A 17,463-nucleotide genomic window follows, 5' to 3' on the forward strand; every position below is an offset into this window, starting at 1 on the left:
ATCGAAAAAAAATAGAGAGCAGCAGCAGCAGGTGGCAGGAAACACAGAATGCAGTGGTACAGGGCGAATCTTTTGGATGTAGGACGGACTCGGATACAGCAAGACAGGAGAAGAAAGGAAAAGAAAAGAAAAACGAGGGCAGTTCCACTCTGGTCAATTATTAGAGCCGTTACTTTTTGTTCCCTGTTCTTCCCAAGTAAAACTCTCACACCGAGATCAGATCACCGAACAAGAATGTTTTCTGCGTGGATCTCCTGAGTCTGAGTTTAATCCTGACACACTCACTCTCATCGTCACACCTCCATTCTCCCACCACTTATCACTTATCAGTTATCGTCGTGATACTCGAATATCATTCTATATTATCATCCTCATCACCAACATCTCCTATATACCACATCCGAAGCGGCAATCATGTCGACATCATCAGCCACGGATTCCTCCCGGGAATCCTCGTACCCCAGCAGTCCCGTCTCCCAACACAACCAACCCGTCTTCTCATTTCCCGTCCCCCAACGGCGCAGGAGACCCATCTCCCCCGTCCGCCGATACTATTCCACCCCGCTGCGAGAAGACTCGCCCGACTCGACCCCCCTGCACCTCTACGGCCTCGAGCAGCGCGAACCCTCCATTGCCGAGAAACCCCGGCTGCTGCACCGCTTCTCCTACGCTCTCGACGACATCAAGGAGGATTTCACCCTGCAGCTGGACCCCAAGAGCCACATGGCCAACAAGATCCGAAGCCGGCGCCAGTCGATGCTCATGGCCGAGGCGTCCCCGCGCGGCTCGACTTCCTCGGGGATCCCTCCCGTTGCGGAGAAGGCGCCCCTCGCAGTGTCTGGAGCGCCGCGCCTGAGACCGCTGTCCATCCTCTCCTTTGATAGCTGGTCGCCGCCGACCCGCATGCTGAGCAGGCGGCTGTCGACGTTCGAGTTCTCGAAGCGGAAGCGGAATGGGCCTGGCCCTCTGGCGAGTATCTCACAGCCGAATCTGATCGGCTCCTCGGCTGATATCTGATGCGTCTGTGGACGACATGTCAGTCATATTGATCGCATCGCTTCACTTACTCGAATCTGGACATACCTTGCCGAGATCAAACCATCTCGGTTATACTTCGTCGTGCCAAGTGAATCCTCACGGGTCCCTGAGGCAGCAAAAACAGTTCCCAGGTTCCAACTCACCATTTTCCAGCCATATTCATATACCACTTTCTTTCTCTTTTTCCTAATCCTCTAATTTCCAATTTGTCCAAAAGAAAGTCGCTCCAATATTTTCCTAATCCTTTTTTTTTTTTTTTTTTTTGCAGCATAGCTCGGCGTTGGGTGCAGCCAATTCGTTCCTGTTCATAAACTGTGTTTTCCTCTCCTTCCATCTTCCATCGATTCCTATTCTTGGAAATCCCCAGGCAACCATGTACAAAAAACATGCATGTATGTTTTCCCGCAGCCTATCTACATCCTTTTTTTTATAGACAAGTCGAATTCAAAACAGGACAAGACTTTTCCCAATATACGCGCACCAATCGGTACCTCGATGTATCGACAGGGGTTTTCGTCCCATCAGTTCCAACCTAGTATATTTGCGGTAAGCGGCTTAGCCTACAGCAAGGTGCAAGTGCAACTGGCAGCTGCAATTGTCCGAGCGAGATGAATCTTTCACTAAGGATGCCTCAATCGCTTTGACGCCCCAGAATGGCTTCGGCCGGTGGCCACGCTCGCTCGCTTCCATCGTTTGGGCGTTATCTATCGTGCCTAGGGTACGGATAGACTAGATAGCCTACCTACTCCGTTCCTGTGATAGAAAACATCGTCGCAAGTATCTATTGGATACTCAACTCCGATCTCAAGATGGTTAAGTACAATGCGCATTGAGCCGACGGAGGCCAAGGCCCATTGGTCATTGTAAAAGCGATTGGTTACATGTCCGTTCTGGACAGGGTAGATATTCCGTAGTTCAATGAGAAGTCACAAGTCCAGGACTTGGGAGTATTCCCGTTTCCTTTTTGAAATTGGAAATTGTCGAGGGAAGATAAAGAAGAGTGTATCTAAATTGTAAAGGAGAAGGAGACGGGGAAAAAAAAAAGACAAAAAGAGAGATATGCTCATACACCCCCACCACACCCCCAAATGCGCCGGTCCATCCCACCTTATTCTCCGTGTAAAAACTCCAGTGATAGATTATAGTAGTATATGAAATCAGAAAAAAAAAAAAGGAAAATGGCGAGCAACAGCCCTCCCGCCTCGTAGTCCGATCGCTCCGGCGAATGTAGCGACAACAAAACACCCATTATAGAGTAACGCTTTCCAGATCCCGAAGCACAACCGACATCTGCGCCCGTTTCGCCGCTTCAGCGACAAGACTAAAGTCTCGTAGGAAGGGCGCCGTCGCCAACGGACCCCCCGAACCGGTGGGTTGGTGGGGGTGGCTGTCTGCGGAGGCTGGTGCTGGCGCTGTCGAGGAAGACGGTTGCATCGGGACACCACTGAGGGAGGCGGGGTTTTGGCTGTAATGATATTGCTGGCCAGGGGCTTGGAAGGGAGGGTGAGCTGTCGCTGACGAGGCAGGGAGGACAGCGCTGTATGATGCTTGGTTGGCGGGTGCGAAGGCCGGGTTGTTCTGCGGTTGGGCTGCCATCGCGGAGGGGGTGTATCCGAGTGTGACCGAGGAGGATGGGATGGGTATGTTGGAGCCCTGGAGCTTGGAGTGGGTGATGGAATGAAGGTTGCGGGTGGAAGTGTCCATGATGGGAGTTTTTCTTGCGCGGAGGAAAAAGAGACGAGATGCAACTGTGTTTTGAAATAAGACCCGTTTCTTCTCGACTCGACCGGCGGAGGGACGGAGATAAGGCTGGGAAGCGGATGGAGGGTTGGGATCTGTATCTATGGGCTGATACCGGTCGATTGACTAGGATAGTACTAGTATGCTTGAGGTTATAGCAACCCTGATATTTGATAATGGCGTGATGGAGGAGATGATGGTGAAAAGTAGTGAGCTAGGGAAAAGAGGCAAGACGAGAGGAAAGAGAAGAGAAGATAATCGACAACACGTGGGGTTCGACTAGAGAGTAGAGACACCGCGGGGGATAACGTCCGGGAAGAATAGAAGGAAGAGGGAAAAGACTGAAAAACTAAAAAGTATTCAAGCCGTGATGACGCTGTTACGACCAAGGAAAAGGCCAGCCAAGAAGAAGGAGGAGGAGGAGGAGGAGGAGGAAGAGGAGAAAGCCTATGATAGATCAAGTGCAGTACAGAAGAGAGACTCCAGAGCGTCATTCCAAGATGCTGGCACACTAGCAGCTAGACAAGTGAACTATGCGACTGATCGACAATATCCCCATGACCCCATCATCATCTCTTGGAGCACTAGACTCTTAAGCCTTTAGACCAAATAATGATGATTTTCTTCCAGACCCAGCGACCCCGATGATTACCCGATTTGTATCCGGTATGTATCTCTGCGCACCTCCATGCGGGGTTCTGGCTGCCCGCTGCAGGTACCACGGTGTATGTTTCTGTACGGTACTGTCAGCCAGCAAAAGCCTCGGCAGCTGTGGGGATACGTCCACGTGATCTCATGTGACAGCATCAGCATCAGCAGAAAAGTTTACGCTAGTTTGTTTCTGGAACTACCCCACTATCGCCCGATAGAGAATTTATGAATTTATCGAGATTGCGAAGACAGACCTGGTGGTTGTTATTCCTGTAACTGGTCCTATCTTTCTATTGTCCCAATTCCTTCAATTCATTCGCATTATGTCTTCCGAAGATGACTTCCTCGGGTTCGGGGATACCTTCAAAGATCCCGAAGGCTTCTACCCGCCTGAGAAAGAGCCCACCTTCGCGGAGCATCAGATGCTCTCAGGCGAGACCGTGCGCGTGCGCCTGGTCGGCAGCCATGCTCTCTACGTACGAACACGCTGATCCAAGCTTTTCGCTTACTGTTCGCCGACTGACCGTCTCTGGAGGGCGACCTGCTGTGGAACGCCGGCCGCACGAGCTCCACCTACCTAGAAGAACACGCCAGCAGACTTGTCGAAGGGAAAGATGTATTGGAGATCGGCGCCGCTGCTGGTGTTCCCAGCATCATCAGCGCAGTCAAGGGAGCCCGCACCGTCGTCATGACCGATTACCCCGATCCGGAGCTGGTGGAAAACATGCGACACAACGCCTCGCTGGCGGCGCCGATGATCCCCAGCTCGTCATCCCTTCACGTCGATGGATATAAATGGGGGAATCCGGTAGAACCACTGTTTGAATATCTGCCTGAGGGAGGGAAGGGGTTTGATCTCTTGATCATGGCGGATGTCGTGTACAACTATCCCGAGCACCCCAACCTAATCAAGATCATGCAGCAATGCCTGAAGAAGACAAGCGACGCGGTCGCGCTGGTAGTCTTTACTCCCTACGAGCCCTGGTTCCTTCCCAGGACGCAGACTTTCTTTCCGCGGGCGGAGAATAGTGGGTTTGAGGTCACCAATGTATTCGAGAAGGTTATGGATACGGTTTTGTTCGAGAACGACCCAGGTGTAGGTTTGCCCACTCGCTTTGGGATCGCAGCTACTGACGGAACGACAGGACGAATTGCTTCGGAGGACGGTGTTTGGGTATGAAATCCGATGGGCTCCGGATCAATTAAAATGAGCTGGAATGGGAGCATGAAAAAAGTATATAGAATTGGCGTTGCATAATGACATTAATGACTCGGCATTAAAGTAGAATATTATGATTACTAGACAGTCATAATACACACCACGCATATGAAGGAACTGGGGAGCAAGAAGTTGCTCTAATATGTATCAATTAGCAAATCCAGTGTTCTGTTATCATTGTAGTTGAATTGCTGATCTGACAGAGTATATATCTGTGAATCTGTGCTATCAACAAGTCACATGCACCCCGCCAACCCCGCAAGAAAAAAAAAGTCTCCGCCAGACGCAACAATCCAATCCGTCATCAAATGATCAAACACACTCTACCATGCCGGTAAGCTTGATTGAATCATGAACACCAGCACTCCCACCGAACCTACTAACGACTATCCCTTCAGCTCATCATTCTCTCGGGGTATCCCTGCTCCGGTCTCTCGTATCGCGCGCAGCAGCTCGCCTCGCTCCTCGAGGCGACGCAAGACGAGCTCTTCAACTCTGGCGCCATCCCCGCATCCAGACCCCGGTACAAGGTGCACATTGTGCCCACACACGATGCGTCGCATCCACGGACCGTGTATGACAATGCCCGGACGGAGAAGGAGGCGCGCGGGGTTGCGTATACGCGGGCGAAGCGGGCGCTGGGCCGCGACAGTTTCGTGATCTTGGATGGGATGAATTACATCAAGGGGTACCGGTATCAGTTGTGGTGTGAGGCGAAAGCGCTGGGGACGACGAGTTGTGTGGTTAGTATGCCCTCCCCCCTTTTCTATTTTTTTATTTATTTATTTTATTTTTTTTCTGTGCGGGATGTTCACGGGCTAAGCGCTTGTAGGTGCATGTCGGCTCTCCCGTTGACCAGTGCGTCGCCAACAACGAAGCGCGCATCCGTCGTCGAGATGCGCAGCGCGAGAAAGTCGCGGAGGAGAACACTGCGAGTCAGGGAATATCCCCGGAGACCCAGTCGACCCCAACCAGCGACACCTCGCCCAATTCAGAGGATGAAGATACGGAAGAGCCCTACCCCCCGGACCTCCTCAACAACCTCATCTTTCGCTACGAAGAACCCAGCACCCACAGCCGCTGGGACAAGCCCCTCTATACCGTCCCCTGGAGCGATCGGGAGCCACCCATCGCCGAGATTTGGACCGCGCTCACAGGCCTCCCACACCCATCCACAACACCCACCCTCCCAGACCCCAGCGCGCAAGTCGCAGCCCTCACCAACACCCTCGCAGCAAGCACCCTCGCCGACACCGCCAGCATCGGCACCTCCGCAACAGCCTCAGCGCGCACCCGCACCATCAACCGGCCACGCATCAAACCCCACCAGGCCACCGTCCAGCCCACAGCAACCGACTCCTCCGCCCTCTACAGCATGGAGAAATGCACCTCCTCCATCGTCGCCGCCATCCGCACCTTCACCCTCGCCACCCCCTCCGCCGAGTCCGCCCTCGCCCAGTCCCCCGACCCGCGCGGCATCGCCATCCCCGTCCCCGACGCCGCGGCCCCCATCTTCGTCCCCGCGCACGTCGCCACCGCAGCCGCGTCGGACGAGCTGGCCGCCGCCGGTGGCATCCTTGCCCTGCCGCGCCTGCAGCGCCTACGCAGACAGTGGATCGGCCTCAACCGCGCGTATGTCGGGAGTCATGCGTCGGCCGTGAAGGGCGGGCTGGCGCCTGCCCAGGTCGGGGATGCGTTTGTGCGGTTCCTGAATGCGGAATTTGCCGGCGAGAATGGGCTTTAGATTGTGTCAGGTTATGTCGTGCCATGCAGCGAGAGAAAAAAAGTTTCTGGGCTTTGGTCGTTCTTTTTTTTTTTTTTTTCTTTCTCTTGGGTTGGGTTGCAATGGGCCACGGCTGTGGTTGTCATGATTAATGAATTCCCTATACTATACTATACAATACATAGACCTAGGAACTTCTGTCTGTTATCTGTCGAAGCTCTCATAGTTCTCGAAGTGGTACGATACGATACTCCTACAGAAGAGGACGAAGATGTCAAATCAAAGAATTGCTATATATATCAACTTTTCAACGACAAAGTATTCACACCAAAAGACGAAACAAAAAAAAACAATATCCCAACATCAAAAGAACGAAGAAACAATCAAATAGAAACAGGGGGGGGGGGAAGAGTCTAAGATAAAGTAAATACCCGAAGTAAATAGAATCCTTCCCATGTACGCTATTCCCCGTACATGTGTTTTCTGTCCTGTCTGTCCCAGATTTTGGTTCTGTTTTCGAGTCCCTCAGAGGGATCAGCTGCATAACACGAGTTCCACCCATTATAAAATGTTATACAAAACAAATATGGAGTGTACACCTGTACCTCCGCAGAAGCGAAAAAGCGTCAAAGCCAGGAACATAGAAAATGGCACAGCCCTTTTCTACTGAGATGAATCTTGTCATCCGTCTCTTGGCTTCCGAAAAATGCAGGCTCCCCGCTGCGCCTTTAGCGAAGGAGCGGTGCCACCTTGGGAGTTTGACGCTTCCACCGTACCGGCCCAGGATAGAGTCCGGTACTTTGTTCAAAGAAAGAGCTCCGATGCAAGACGTTACTAGCGCAAGGCGTGTAAGTCATGGCGGAAACTCTCGGGTGCATGAGAGGGAAAATCCTTGGGACACAAAATAGCAGATCCAATAACCAATATGGAAAGCTTTCCGGGGCGTGTCTGTGGTTTTTCCTCATGTATCAGGATATGACCCCATTGCGGATTCCGAGCATCATGAGAAACCAGGATTCCAAAGATAGAATCGCAGATGGGACATCTTGATAAGGGAGAAAAGTCAAAAGAAGAAGAGGTGAGGCCAAATAGTGCGTTCACGCGGGGAGTCCGTTGGGAAGCTGAGCAGCAGCCTGGCTGGCGTCAATGCGACGGAAGTTCAGTCCCAGGGTGATCAGCTCCTGAAGGCTGGCATTGACCTTCTCATGCATCGAGCCATCCTGGGGGGTGAGGTTGCTGATCTCCTCGAGCAGCCGAGCGCGGCAGTTGTAGTAGTTTCTCTCCGCGTTTTGAAGTCTCTGGCTGTGCTGGCTGGTGGCATGTTGCGCGGCCTTCAATGGGTTCGTGTGGGACTGGGTGGATCTTGTTCTCTTCAAGGTCTGCGCACCAGAGGTCCCAGTGACTCTGCGCTTCCGTCCAGCAGTTTCCTTCTTCTTGGGAGCTTGAATTCCGGAAGGAGAAGTCTCGGGGGAGCTCGGTCTCTCCGAAGAGGCATAGTCGTGGACACGACGCATGTGGTCGAACAGGTTCCATCTGCGAGGGAAACCAGACCCCGGAATGGATCGGTCACATCCATCGAAAAGGCAAAGGTGGGGGTTCTCGCCATGGCCGTGCAATCCATGAGCCTCACGCTCGTGGCGGAACAGGCACGCATTGGATGAGAACTGCAACTGCGCCTCAATGCAAGCGGGAGCCTTGCAACGGTATGGCTTCAAGTGAGAATCAAGGTATTTGCTGTCGATCCAATCAGTATTTGTTGAATCGCCGGCCAAAAGAATATCAATTGGTACTCACTGGTAGGCGCATTTTTGGGTGGTCGGGGGATGGTTGCATGACTTGTCTCCATTGGCAAATGGGCAGTAGTACTTTCCATCACTATGGGTTGGATAGGAATAGTATGGGTGGTCGCGGGGGTTCCGCGACTCTGTGTTCTCCTTGGATCTCTGACGGGATGGTTCCCTCACCGGGAGGGGGGGGAAGAATTCCTCCTGCTTGACCTGGGATTGAGATGTGGGGGAAGATGTCTGCAGAGTGGGTCTGCGAGCATTTTTGGAAGGGCGGATGGTCCTGTGAGAACAAAAACAAAAACCAAGTCAATATACATCTTACTTGAGGGCACAGTCATCCGTGACAAGTCAGTACTAACCTGTTCGGATCCTGCTCACTGAGAGGCGGGGTGAGAGGAAAGAGAGGATCTCCTAAGTTGATTCCGTGGCTTGTAAGCGGAGTTGCGGTGACATCCTTGAGCATGGCATCCTCGTGGGTCATGAATGAGGGGTATCCAGTGTGGGAGCAGGAAGAAGTGACGGAAATGTCATTGCTTGCTTCAGTCAATGGGGGAGAAACAGGCATAGGTTGAAAGAGGTTGGTGGCAAGGTGATCCAGGGTAGATGCGTGGTAGCTTCGGGTGTCTGCCATGAGGGAATTCCATGTGTCATTGGTGGTATCAGTGTGAGAGCTATGCCCAACGGAAAGAGCATCATCAGGAGTGCAGGGTTGTGTTCCATTCTGGCCACAAGCATCATTATCATAAGCAGCAAAGTCCACCAGGGAAGAGTAATGGCTGAAATCATGAGCATGTGAGAAGTCCAGGTCATTATGTTCTCCGATGTCCTGGTAATCGGCTCCTGTGTGGTAGATCACATCACTGGGTCCCACGGTAGTAGGTAGAAGCTGTTGAGACAAAGAGAAAGAAAGCATTTGAACTTCAGGAGATTCGGGCTTGCTCGACGAGATGACACCATGATCGAGTGCATCTGCGTCGCTCAAACCCCATGACTTCAGATCGGTTCCATGGCTATGATGTGTACTGGAGCACAAAGAGAAGTTATCCTGGCTTGAAAGGTCATCATCCTGGATCATTCTTGGGGCCATATTTGAGATTCCCTGGGTGTGTCTCGGCTGAGAGATCTGGTCCATATTTTGCAGAGCTGACTGGGACAGAGAAACCCGCTCCGGGTCGTTCTTGATAGTGCAAGACATTGTGATTGTGATTTATAAATCCAGCTATGACTGGAGAGCAGTAGTCAAAAAGACACGCACAAGACTAAAAGACGCAACTGGAGTCAGTAATCCACCTTTCTTTCACAAGAGATATTATAGTAAAGACATTGCTTGAAAATAAATGAAAGGAGGCCATCCTAAGATCCAGATTTTGACTGATGCGACACCATTGTCAGAGGCCGTTTGCTTGCTGTCGGACATCATCAAGGTGGTCGGTGTTGGAGTCGTCGATCAAGGGGGGCCTGGTCATGTCATTGCAAGGTCCAGTTGAGTTGAAAGATGAGTTGTCTACCATGTCGAGAATCAATGAACGGGGAAGGCTGGTCATGATGGCGATATCAAAGAAAAAAAGCAATGCTGAGACACGCTACACGTCGAGGAGTCGGTCCTGCGAGGGGTCCTGTTTCACCTTCGTATAGTCCCTCGGAAAGGAAGTCTATGTGAGACTACAAAGTGCCGAGGGGAATGGTGGGTCCAGAGAGATCAGATGAGGTGTTGATTCCAGAGAAGCAGTCGATGATGACAAGTGATACTGATTTCCAGGAAGAAGCATATTCAAAAGAGTCCACGGGGATTCACGGAGCTATGGCGTACTAAAGCAAAACATAATTTGCAATCCATCAATGGCAGAGAGAAGGTCCAGAAGTATCCGAGGCATGGTCATTGGGGCCAAATATCCAGTCAAGAGTCCAATTCCCACCCCAGGCTTGGAGTGGGAGATCCAGGTCAGGGAAAACAAGACGAAGTCCTGAGGAAGATCAAGTGCAAGTGTGCAACATTAAGCAACACTTTTGAGTGTCCAGTCTAACAGCGGCTGCTGAAGACATTGGCATCCAGGGGAGAAATCATCATTCATAAAGCTGTCACAAGACAGGAAGGTCCAATCTGGCAATGCAGATATCAAAGATCAGAAGTCCACATGGGGTGGCTCTGGCCAGAGATGGTTGTCGATCAAGAGGTCCAGTTGTCGAGCAGTCCAGTATGAGAGAGAAATAGTGAAGAAAGAAAATAGGAAAAAAAAAAGGGGGAACAGCAAGGAAACGATCAAGGGAACTACCTGTTATCTGTCGATGCAAAGCTTTTCTTTTTTCAGACCTAAGCCTGGAGGAGGATGAACTAAAACAGAAACAACAAGCAAAGCAGATCCTATCCGGGAGGTGGGTTGTATTCCAACGGGCAGTCTGGGTTGATGGGAGCCAGGGTGTGGTAATTCTTTCTTATTCCAAGATCCACGGATTGGACACTTGAGATGAAATAGAGATAGATATATATAAGAGCAGAAACAAAGAGCAGCAAAAGCCTTGAAAGCGAGAAGAGGCGATGGGAAGAGCTGTCGATGATGATGATGTGGGGGAGAAGAGTAGTAGTAGTGGTAGTTTGTCCTTTGGAGTCTTATTGTCGAGGGGTATCAGAGTGAGTCAAGTCGACTGTTAGTAGTAGTCTCGTGTTGTGAAGACGATGATGATATTGATGATGATGATGATGATGATGGTGATGATGAAGTAGATGAAGATGAAGAATTCAAAAGACAAGAGAACGAGGGGGGGGATCAACGGGGTTCTTATTTAGGACTCAGGATTTCTCAGGAGACTCACACACTGTGCGACCGAGAGAGGGGCAATCAGGAAAAAGCGTCCAAGCGGGATGACGGACTGGGATGGTGCTGCAGGTTTACGGAATCCGAGCAAGCCAACTGCCTCACTGAGCAGCATCGACAGCCAGTGATTTGCCTGTGCGTGCAAGTCGGCGGTGATTTCGACTGCATCTGGTCATTTCGGGTGCAGCGCCAAGTGGTGATGGTTGTGGTGCCATCTGCCAATAATGCCAATAATGGACTGTATGGAACCCCCCCCCTTTTCACCCACCAATCTTTGCGTTTTTTTGACGTGGCAGAGCTAAGGGTCACTACTGGATGTATCACTTGCAGTTGCATCATGAATGGATTCCTCTTCCAGATGGTAGTAGCGGTGAAGCGAAAGTCTAAAGCGCATTGCATCACCCAGCCGATACAGTCCTTTCTTGAAACACACATGAGGACGCAGCCAGTTCAAGAGGTACATGATGCGAGCTGGTCGATTGGATGGGAGCTCCTCGTGCAGTCGACGAGTATCCTCATGATGGTCGCTGACTTGAATGCAGGTAATCAAGCCTCCTGAGGTCCCATCGACTGGATAGCAGGTGCACATGGGAATGGCCTCTTAGCCTAGTTAGTCTACGGACTACGGAGTCACAAGTCGGGACTTCTAGCTGAAACTAATGGAACACGCCGATCCGCCAGACTATCGAACCGCTTTCCCTCCTGAGCTGCGCCAGGAGCCCATGACTTTTGAAGTCAGAAACATTCGAAAAAAGGCTCATCGTTTGGTTGAGAGCGCTACACGTCAAATTCTCATACGCGTCGGGGAACAGGGATACTCGCATGCTTTGCTCATATCTACTGCACTCAACCAGGGGGGTTAGTATGTACGGAGAGACCTGGCGGCTGGCCACTCCATCGTCCTCATCATGGCCAGCTCATTATTTGCTGCGTATACCTCTCAGCCTTGGTGCAGACGTCAGGAGAGCATTGCAGTGTCAGAAAGAGCAGAAACCGGATATTAGGGGAAGGAGTGAGGTGGGAGCGCATTTATCTACGACCGTGCATCTTCATCTGCTTAGAGCCTTAAACGTCCACTTCCTACTGGTTTGATCTGGAGCGGAATCAGCCCAGGTTGGGCAGCAATGCATAAAGAGATCAAGTTCGACGGGCGTCTAGCCCCTAAGTTCTATTCTATTTTCATTATCTCTGTCCTGGTTGGTTGATCTGGCATCTGACGACGAGGGTGATTATTAGCAACTCGTCGAAAACGATTCAAGTATGAGTCAAAGCAACTTGAGCAGCAATATGGCAGACGGGTGATGTATCAGATAGGAGCGAAAGATGGTAGAAGGTTGTCGTTCAGTGATCCGAAGACCTCAGTTGAACTATGCTTATTGGTAATGGTGATCATCATGTCAAGGACCGTAGTCCTCGCATCATCCCGTTCTGCCAAGGAAATAGGATTGCAAGGCAAACCAAGTGGGGGTTCACATGAAACACGAGGTTGAAAAGCGAAGAGGAAAAAGAAAAAGAAAAAGAACTCACCTTGTCATGATTTGATGCGAAATGCACCAGACCTCCGGAATGCCAGGTACTGAGACCCGGACCAATCTCTAAGCGTCAGTACCAATCGTCGAAAGAATAACAAATCTGCCTGCATCAAGGCAAAAGGCTGACCGGCTAGACGACAGCCTGATCATCCATTACTGGGAAAATAGCATCAAAGCCACAAGCATGGCAACGATTTCACTGACCAAAGAAAGAGGCCGTTGGATAGTTAGATAGAAGAGAAGGAAAGCAATTTGTGAGTGCGAAAAACTGCCGGTTTTGAGAAGCGAAGTGGCACGTGATATTGCATTGTTTGCACTGTCTTGCCCTAGCCTCCTAGGTGAGTAATCGGATTACCCATAAAACCGCGTGGTTTGGTGCAAACTTACCGCTGGAGCCGTCTTGGGCCGTCTCCCGGGTCGGCCCGCTCCCTCTCAACAATCCTTGGGCGACTTGACGGGAACTCAAGCAACGGCAGCTCTCAGATCTGTCTATCAGGGTCGATGCTAGAACTTAAGAAGTAAGGGTCCTTGGATGACATACATGCCCAATTAATTCTGTCAGGTACTAATCTTCCATTTTAAGCACTGCGTTCATGCAGGCTTCTCTTTAAATTCCTGCACATCATTGTTTGAATGCCTGGCTCGAAATGGCTAACAGCTTCTTGGTCCCTTACTTCCGCTACAGACTTACAGTCTGTCAAGTCCATATTGGGCTCTGATCCGGACGCATGTCATTGTAGGGCATTTTGACCCATTAGAGCAGAGCATTGGCTCAATGACTCGCAGTAGGGCATGATGCAGAGCCTTCCATTGTCTCTCGAAGCCACTGGCTGGGTTGAGCCGAATTGTGTTGGCACACCAGCAAAAAGCTGTTCACAATTTTGAGGGATGCAAAAACCATAAAATACAGTGAATAGTCTTATTGCTGGCGCATAAGCGAATGATTATAGCAATTTAACTGATTTCCTCATGAGAGGGTCGTTGACTGGATTTACAAGCAATTGGGGCAGTAGACTTTGTCGAGTAGTATCACATGATAGAAAGCTCTAGGACATCCTCATGGCTTAAGTCACCAACTCTATTTAAGGCTCATGAAGCTGATTCTACGTCTATCTTAGATCACTTTCATCTCTTCAGAGTCCTCTCGAATGCGACTATGAACTGGACAGGAGGTCGCTTGCAACGCCATTCAAGAAACATCCATGGCACTTTGGCCAGAAACCAGAAACAGAAATTTGCTAAGTCAAGGCTCCAGAGCACAAGGAAGGCCCAGAATGCTTCATTCGTCGGTGATTTTGCCATATTTGGGTCTCTGAACCAGTCGCAACAGAAGGAGGATGGGGAAGTCAGGCATGAATTAGCGAAAGTAGGACTCGTCGGTGCTCTTATTACCAAGATTCTGCTCCGGACCTTTGCGTCTCCACTTGTCTTTAGAACGATGGCTGAGCTTCTTCCTCTTATAGTCTCCTGCTACTCTATCGCGCTCACAACCGGCTCGAGATCCGCCCAACCTACCAGATCAGACGAACACCTCGCAGCTGCCAGATCGGTTGGAGCAAATCAAGCGTCGGCTTTTGGAAAAGGCCGACTGGGCAGCTGTTGGAGCAGCACGACCGCTCAAGATCTCATTCACACCGGTAGAGGAGGTTGAGCAATTTGGCAAACGACGCAAGTTGACAGAATCTGACCGTGCCAGATTAACCTCTCCCAATCGGAGGATTCTGCGGCCTGAGCCTGGAAGATCTTGTAAAAAGCCTCACCAGAATGTCTCTTCGGATATACCGGGAATTGAAGGTCTTGAGATCAGGATCAACGGGCAGCGGTGTCATGCTGGCGGGTTGGCTACGACCTGTAAGCGCTACCAGGATGCTTCGTCCCAGCCGATGCTTCTAGACAGAGATGAATACGTCTTTCCTGACCAAGCAATTCCATCAGTGCCCTTATATGGTACTACGCCCACACTGAGCAGAAGAACAAGCACGGTTGGGTCACTCTCGCCTCTTCAGAATGAACCAACAATTGCTGGTTCATCGACACAATCATTGTCTCGCACACGATCACTATTTTCTGAGATTGACTCGGGGCAGTCAATGGCTTCTAGTCGAGTAGCGCGATCCCAAGTCTACGAAATGAGGTTCTTCGGTCAGATACCGGAACAGGCAACGTTGGCACCGTCGAACTCTCATGCTAGCGTCCAGCTAGAGCCGACTATGAGAAGGCGCTTTACAATTGATGATCAGATAGCCGCCGAGGGGAATCAAGCCCTGAGGAATACAATCACGACAGACATTTCACGCAGCGTCTATCAAAGACAATCACTAGACGAAAGAAATTCTAAAACCCCCCTTAGGCACCTATTACCTATAGACAGCACTCCCAGTCATCATGAGCTTGACGGCGCTGCAGCAGACACGCAGTCATTGTCTGGATGGCTCCCGAAGCCAAGGTGCCGTATTCAACGACCGTTGATTTCGAATCCTCTTGCTCTCTCTCAACCAAGGTCAGTTAGGCCTGAGACCTCTGCTCGTTTCGTCCCTTCAGACGATGAATCCCCTAAGATGCTGTTCGGGCAAGATATCAGCCTTGTAGAGAGGCAAGCATACGATAATATGCTCGATTTGGTATCGACTCCGTGGCAAACTTCTCCCAGGACACGAGAACGGTCCGTGAACACCGAGAACAGAGCCACGTCAGTCTTTACTGGAACAGAGCAAAGTCTTGGGAGTGATAGAATAAACGCGCGATATTCCTCACAAAACAGGGACTTCGGAAAGGAGAGTAAAGAACAAGTATTCATGGTCGACAATATATATGCTGGCACTCCAATCCTCAGCGATAGCAATTCTGCATCCCAAAATGTCTCTAATAGAAACCGCACGCCAACTATAACCTCAAGGCAGCACTCAGAACTCGAACCCCAGAGTGCGCATAACAGCCAGCTAAGATATCAATCGCAAGAGATGCCTCAACTTGATGCAGCAGGATTTGGCGGATACTGAATTGCAATTTATGGGAAACCCATCTTTAGCAGACCCGTTGTTGTCACACAAGCGAGACTAGATATATTTGGAAGAAAGGAGCTCAAAGTGTCGCACTCAGCACCATAATCATTAGACAGACTGAAAAGGCGCAATATGAATGAGAATTCAGATTGTGTTGATTGTCTGCTGTTGTGATATTTGCGTATTTAGAAAGTCACATGCCTGATAATGGCCCAGCCCTCCGATGCTGCCCTATTTTCCTTTTCTGGGCAGCCAGACAACGTGACTGATGACTGACGGTGATAGGAGGCAACTCCGCATTGCTGCTGCCTCCGCGTCTCAATGCATCCCATCTATCAATTTGACCTTTTCTTTTCTCCAGCACACTGCTGCTCTATCAAAGGATTCTAGCAGGGATACATCGCGATAAATACCCTCACCACTCACATGTACCTTCAAAGTCACCTCCTCCTCCCTCTCCTCTCCCTCCCCCTCATCTCCTCCGCATCTCCTCTCCGCACCCATGGAACCGAACTCACCCCCCTCCCCCTGATCATCTGGCACGGCCTAGGCGATGACTTCCAACGCGACGGCATGAAGGAGGTCGCCGCGCTCGCCGACCAAGCCAACCCAGGCACCTACATCCACCTCATCCACGTCGGCGACACCGCCGCCGCCGACCGCCAGGCCTCCTTCCTCGGCAACGTCACTGAGCAGATCGACCTCGTCTGCGCCCAGCTCGCCGCGGACCCGATCCTCAGCACCGCACCCGCCGTCAACGCCCTCGGCTTCTCGCAGGGCGGCCAGTTCCTGCGCGGCTACGTCGAGCGCTGCAACGCGCCCCCGGTCCACAACCTCGTCACCTTCGGCAGCCAGCACAACGGCATCGCCGAGTTCCAGGCCTGCGGCGCCACCGACTGGGTGTGCCGCGGTGCCGAGGCCCTGCTGCGCGCCGGCCGCTGGTCCGCCTTCGTGCAGGCCCGCCTCGTCCCCGCCCAGTACTTCCGCGACCCCGCCGAGCTGGACGCCTACCTCGCCAACAGCAACTTCCTCGCCGACATCAACAACGAGCGTCCGCTCAAGAATACCGCCTACCGTGCCAACCTCGCCCGTCTCAACCGCTTCGCCATGTACATGTTCGAGGATGATACCATGGTCAACCCCAAGGAGAGCGCCTGGTTCGCCGAGGTCAACGCCACCACCGGTGCGGTGACCCCGCTCCGCGAGCGGAGTCTGTACAAGGAGGACTGGCTGGGGCTGAAGGCGCTGGATGAGCAGGGGAAGTTGGACTTTCGGACCGCCCCCGGTGGCCATATGCAGCTGTCGGAGAAGCTGCTGTCGAAGGTCTTCGAGGAGTATTTCGGTCCGGTCGAGGTGGACGTTCCCATGTCCGTTCTGACGAAGCAGTTGGGCCACTAATGATTGGGGTAGATCTCCATCTTTGCTGATTCTTATGCTCTGTACTCCTCGGAGCTGCGCTGCGCTATGCGTTCACTGACAGTACTGCTATAAATATACCCTCTCGGCCCTGTTGTATTCTCAAATGCACAGTTCCATGAACTCGAGCAATATGTTATCTGTCCTACTAAGTCTACATACGTACATACAAGATATCCTTATCACCTATTCACATAAGACCATGCATCAGCCTGCTAAATTATCCAAAACCATATGACCCGGCGCTGAGAGTACAAAGAAAATCGAAGAAAGGAGAGGGCCAGATATCTCTATGAGCAAAAGTCGACACGCGGCGCGCTGTGGCACTGCCAAGCTAAGAAATCAAACGGTCCGGGGTGTAGATAAGTCATGGGTGAAAATCAATAGAAAACAAAGGAGATAATTGGATGTTGCAGCGCAGAAGTGAAAGAAGAAGAGGAAGAATGCACCGCTGCAAAGTCTTGAGGGTATGCGCATGTTTGCTCGATGGGTTGGGTAGGTCAACGAAGCCTGTCGAGCGACCTGGGAGAAACTAAAATGTG

The 17,463-nt window shown here is 51.3% G+C and overlaps 7 protein-coding genes across 7 annotated transcripts, besides 10 other annotated features; 5 read left to right on the forward strand and 2 right to left on the reverse strand.

Moving 5' to 3' along the window:
* Positions 1–100: 100 nt before the first annotated feature.
* Positions 101–132: a microsatellite.
* Positions 133–414: 282 nt separating this feature from the next.
* Positions 415–1,017, forward strand: ACLA_041250 (uncharacterized protein; the record flags this gene model as incomplete). The annotated part of the gene is made up of 1 exon (XM_001271332.1): positions 415–1,017. One exon carries the CDS (start codon positions 415–417, stop codon positions 1,015–1,017), a length of 603 nt encoding a protein of 200 aa, XP_001271333.1.
* Positions 1,018–1,282: 265 nt separating this feature from the next.
* Positions 1,283–1,302: a microsatellite.
* Positions 1,303–2,286: 984 nt separating this feature from the next.
* On the reverse strand, positions 2,287–2,742 carry ACLA_041260 (uncharacterized protein; the record flags this gene model as incomplete). The annotated part of the gene is made up of 1 exon (XM_001271333.1): positions 2,287–2,742. One exon carries the CDS (start codon positions 2,740–2,742, stop codon positions 2,287–2,289), a length of 456 nt encoding a protein of 151 aa, XP_001271334.1.
* A 440-nt stretch (positions 2,743–3,182) lies between these two features.
* Positions 3,183–3,220: a microsatellite.
* Positions 3,189–3,219: a microsatellite.
* Positions 3,221–3,752: 532 nt separating the features above from the next.
* On the forward strand, positions 3,753–4,640 carry efm7 (putative nicotinamide N-methyltransferase Nnt1; the record flags this gene model as incomplete). The annotated part of the gene is made up of 3 exons (XM_001271334.1): positions 3,753–3,905; positions 3,965–4,525; positions 4,575–4,640. The coding sequence occupies 3 exons, from the start codon at positions 3,753–3,755 to the stop codon at positions 4,638–4,640; spliced, it is 780 nt and encodes a 259-aa protein (XP_001271335.1).
* Positions 4,641–4,976: 336 nt separating this feature from the next.
* ACLA_041280 (putative RNA polymerase II Elongator complex associated protein Kti12) lies at positions 4,977–6,392 on the forward strand (the record flags this gene model as incomplete). Its single annotated transcript, XM_001271335.1, has 3 exons — positions 4,977–4,982; positions 5,047–5,391; positions 5,481–6,392. The coding sequence occupies 3 exons, from the start codon at positions 4,977–4,979 to the stop codon at positions 6,390–6,392; spliced, it is 1,263 nt and encodes a 420-aa protein (XP_001271336.1).
* Positions 5,767–6,171: a mobile genetic element.
* Positions 5,851–6,195: a mobile genetic element.
* Positions 6,035–6,193: a microsatellite.
* Positions 6,393–7,468: 1,076 nt separating the features above from the next.
* ACLA_041290 (putative C2H2 finger domain protein) lies at positions 7,469–9,353 on the reverse strand (the record flags this gene model as incomplete). Its single annotated transcript, XM_001271336.1, has 3 exons — positions 7,469–8,105; positions 8,166–8,438; positions 8,518–9,353. 3 exons carry the CDS (start codon positions 9,351–9,353, stop codon positions 7,469–7,471), a joined length of 1,746 nt encoding a protein of 581 aa, XP_001271337.1.
* Positions 9,354–10,824: 1,471 nt separating this feature from the next.
* Positions 10,825–10,890: a microsatellite.
* Positions 10,832–10,874: a microsatellite.
* A 2,769-nt stretch (positions 10,891–13,659) lies between the features above and the next one.
* Positions 13,660–14,972, forward strand: ACLA_041300 (uncharacterized protein; the record flags this gene model as incomplete). Its single annotated transcript, XM_001271337.1, has 3 exons — positions 13,660–13,869; positions 13,967–14,450; positions 14,875–14,972. 3 exons carry the CDS (start codon positions 13,660–13,662, stop codon positions 14,970–14,972), a joined length of 792 nt encoding a protein of 263 aa, XP_001271338.1.
* Positions 14,973–15,931: 959 nt separating this feature from the next.
* ACLA_041310 (palmitoyl-protein thioesterase family protein) lies at positions 15,932–16,903 on the forward strand (the record flags this gene model as incomplete). Its single annotated transcript, XM_001271338.1, has 1 exon — positions 15,932–16,903. The coding sequence occupies one exon, from the start codon at positions 15,932–15,934 to the stop codon at positions 16,901–16,903; it is 972 nt and encodes a 323-aa protein (XP_001271339.1).
* Positions 15,949–15,988: a microsatellite.
* Positions 16,904–17,463: the final 560 nt, after the last annotated feature.

The sequence above is a fragment of the Aspergillus clavatus genome, genomic scaffold, assembly GCF_000002715.2.
Source record: "Aspergillus clavatus NRRL 1 1099423829802 genomic scaffold, whole genome shotgun sequence".
NCBI classification, from domain to species: Eukaryota; Fungi; Ascomycota; class Eurotiomycetes; order Eurotiales; family Aspergillaceae; genus Aspergillus; species Aspergillus clavatus.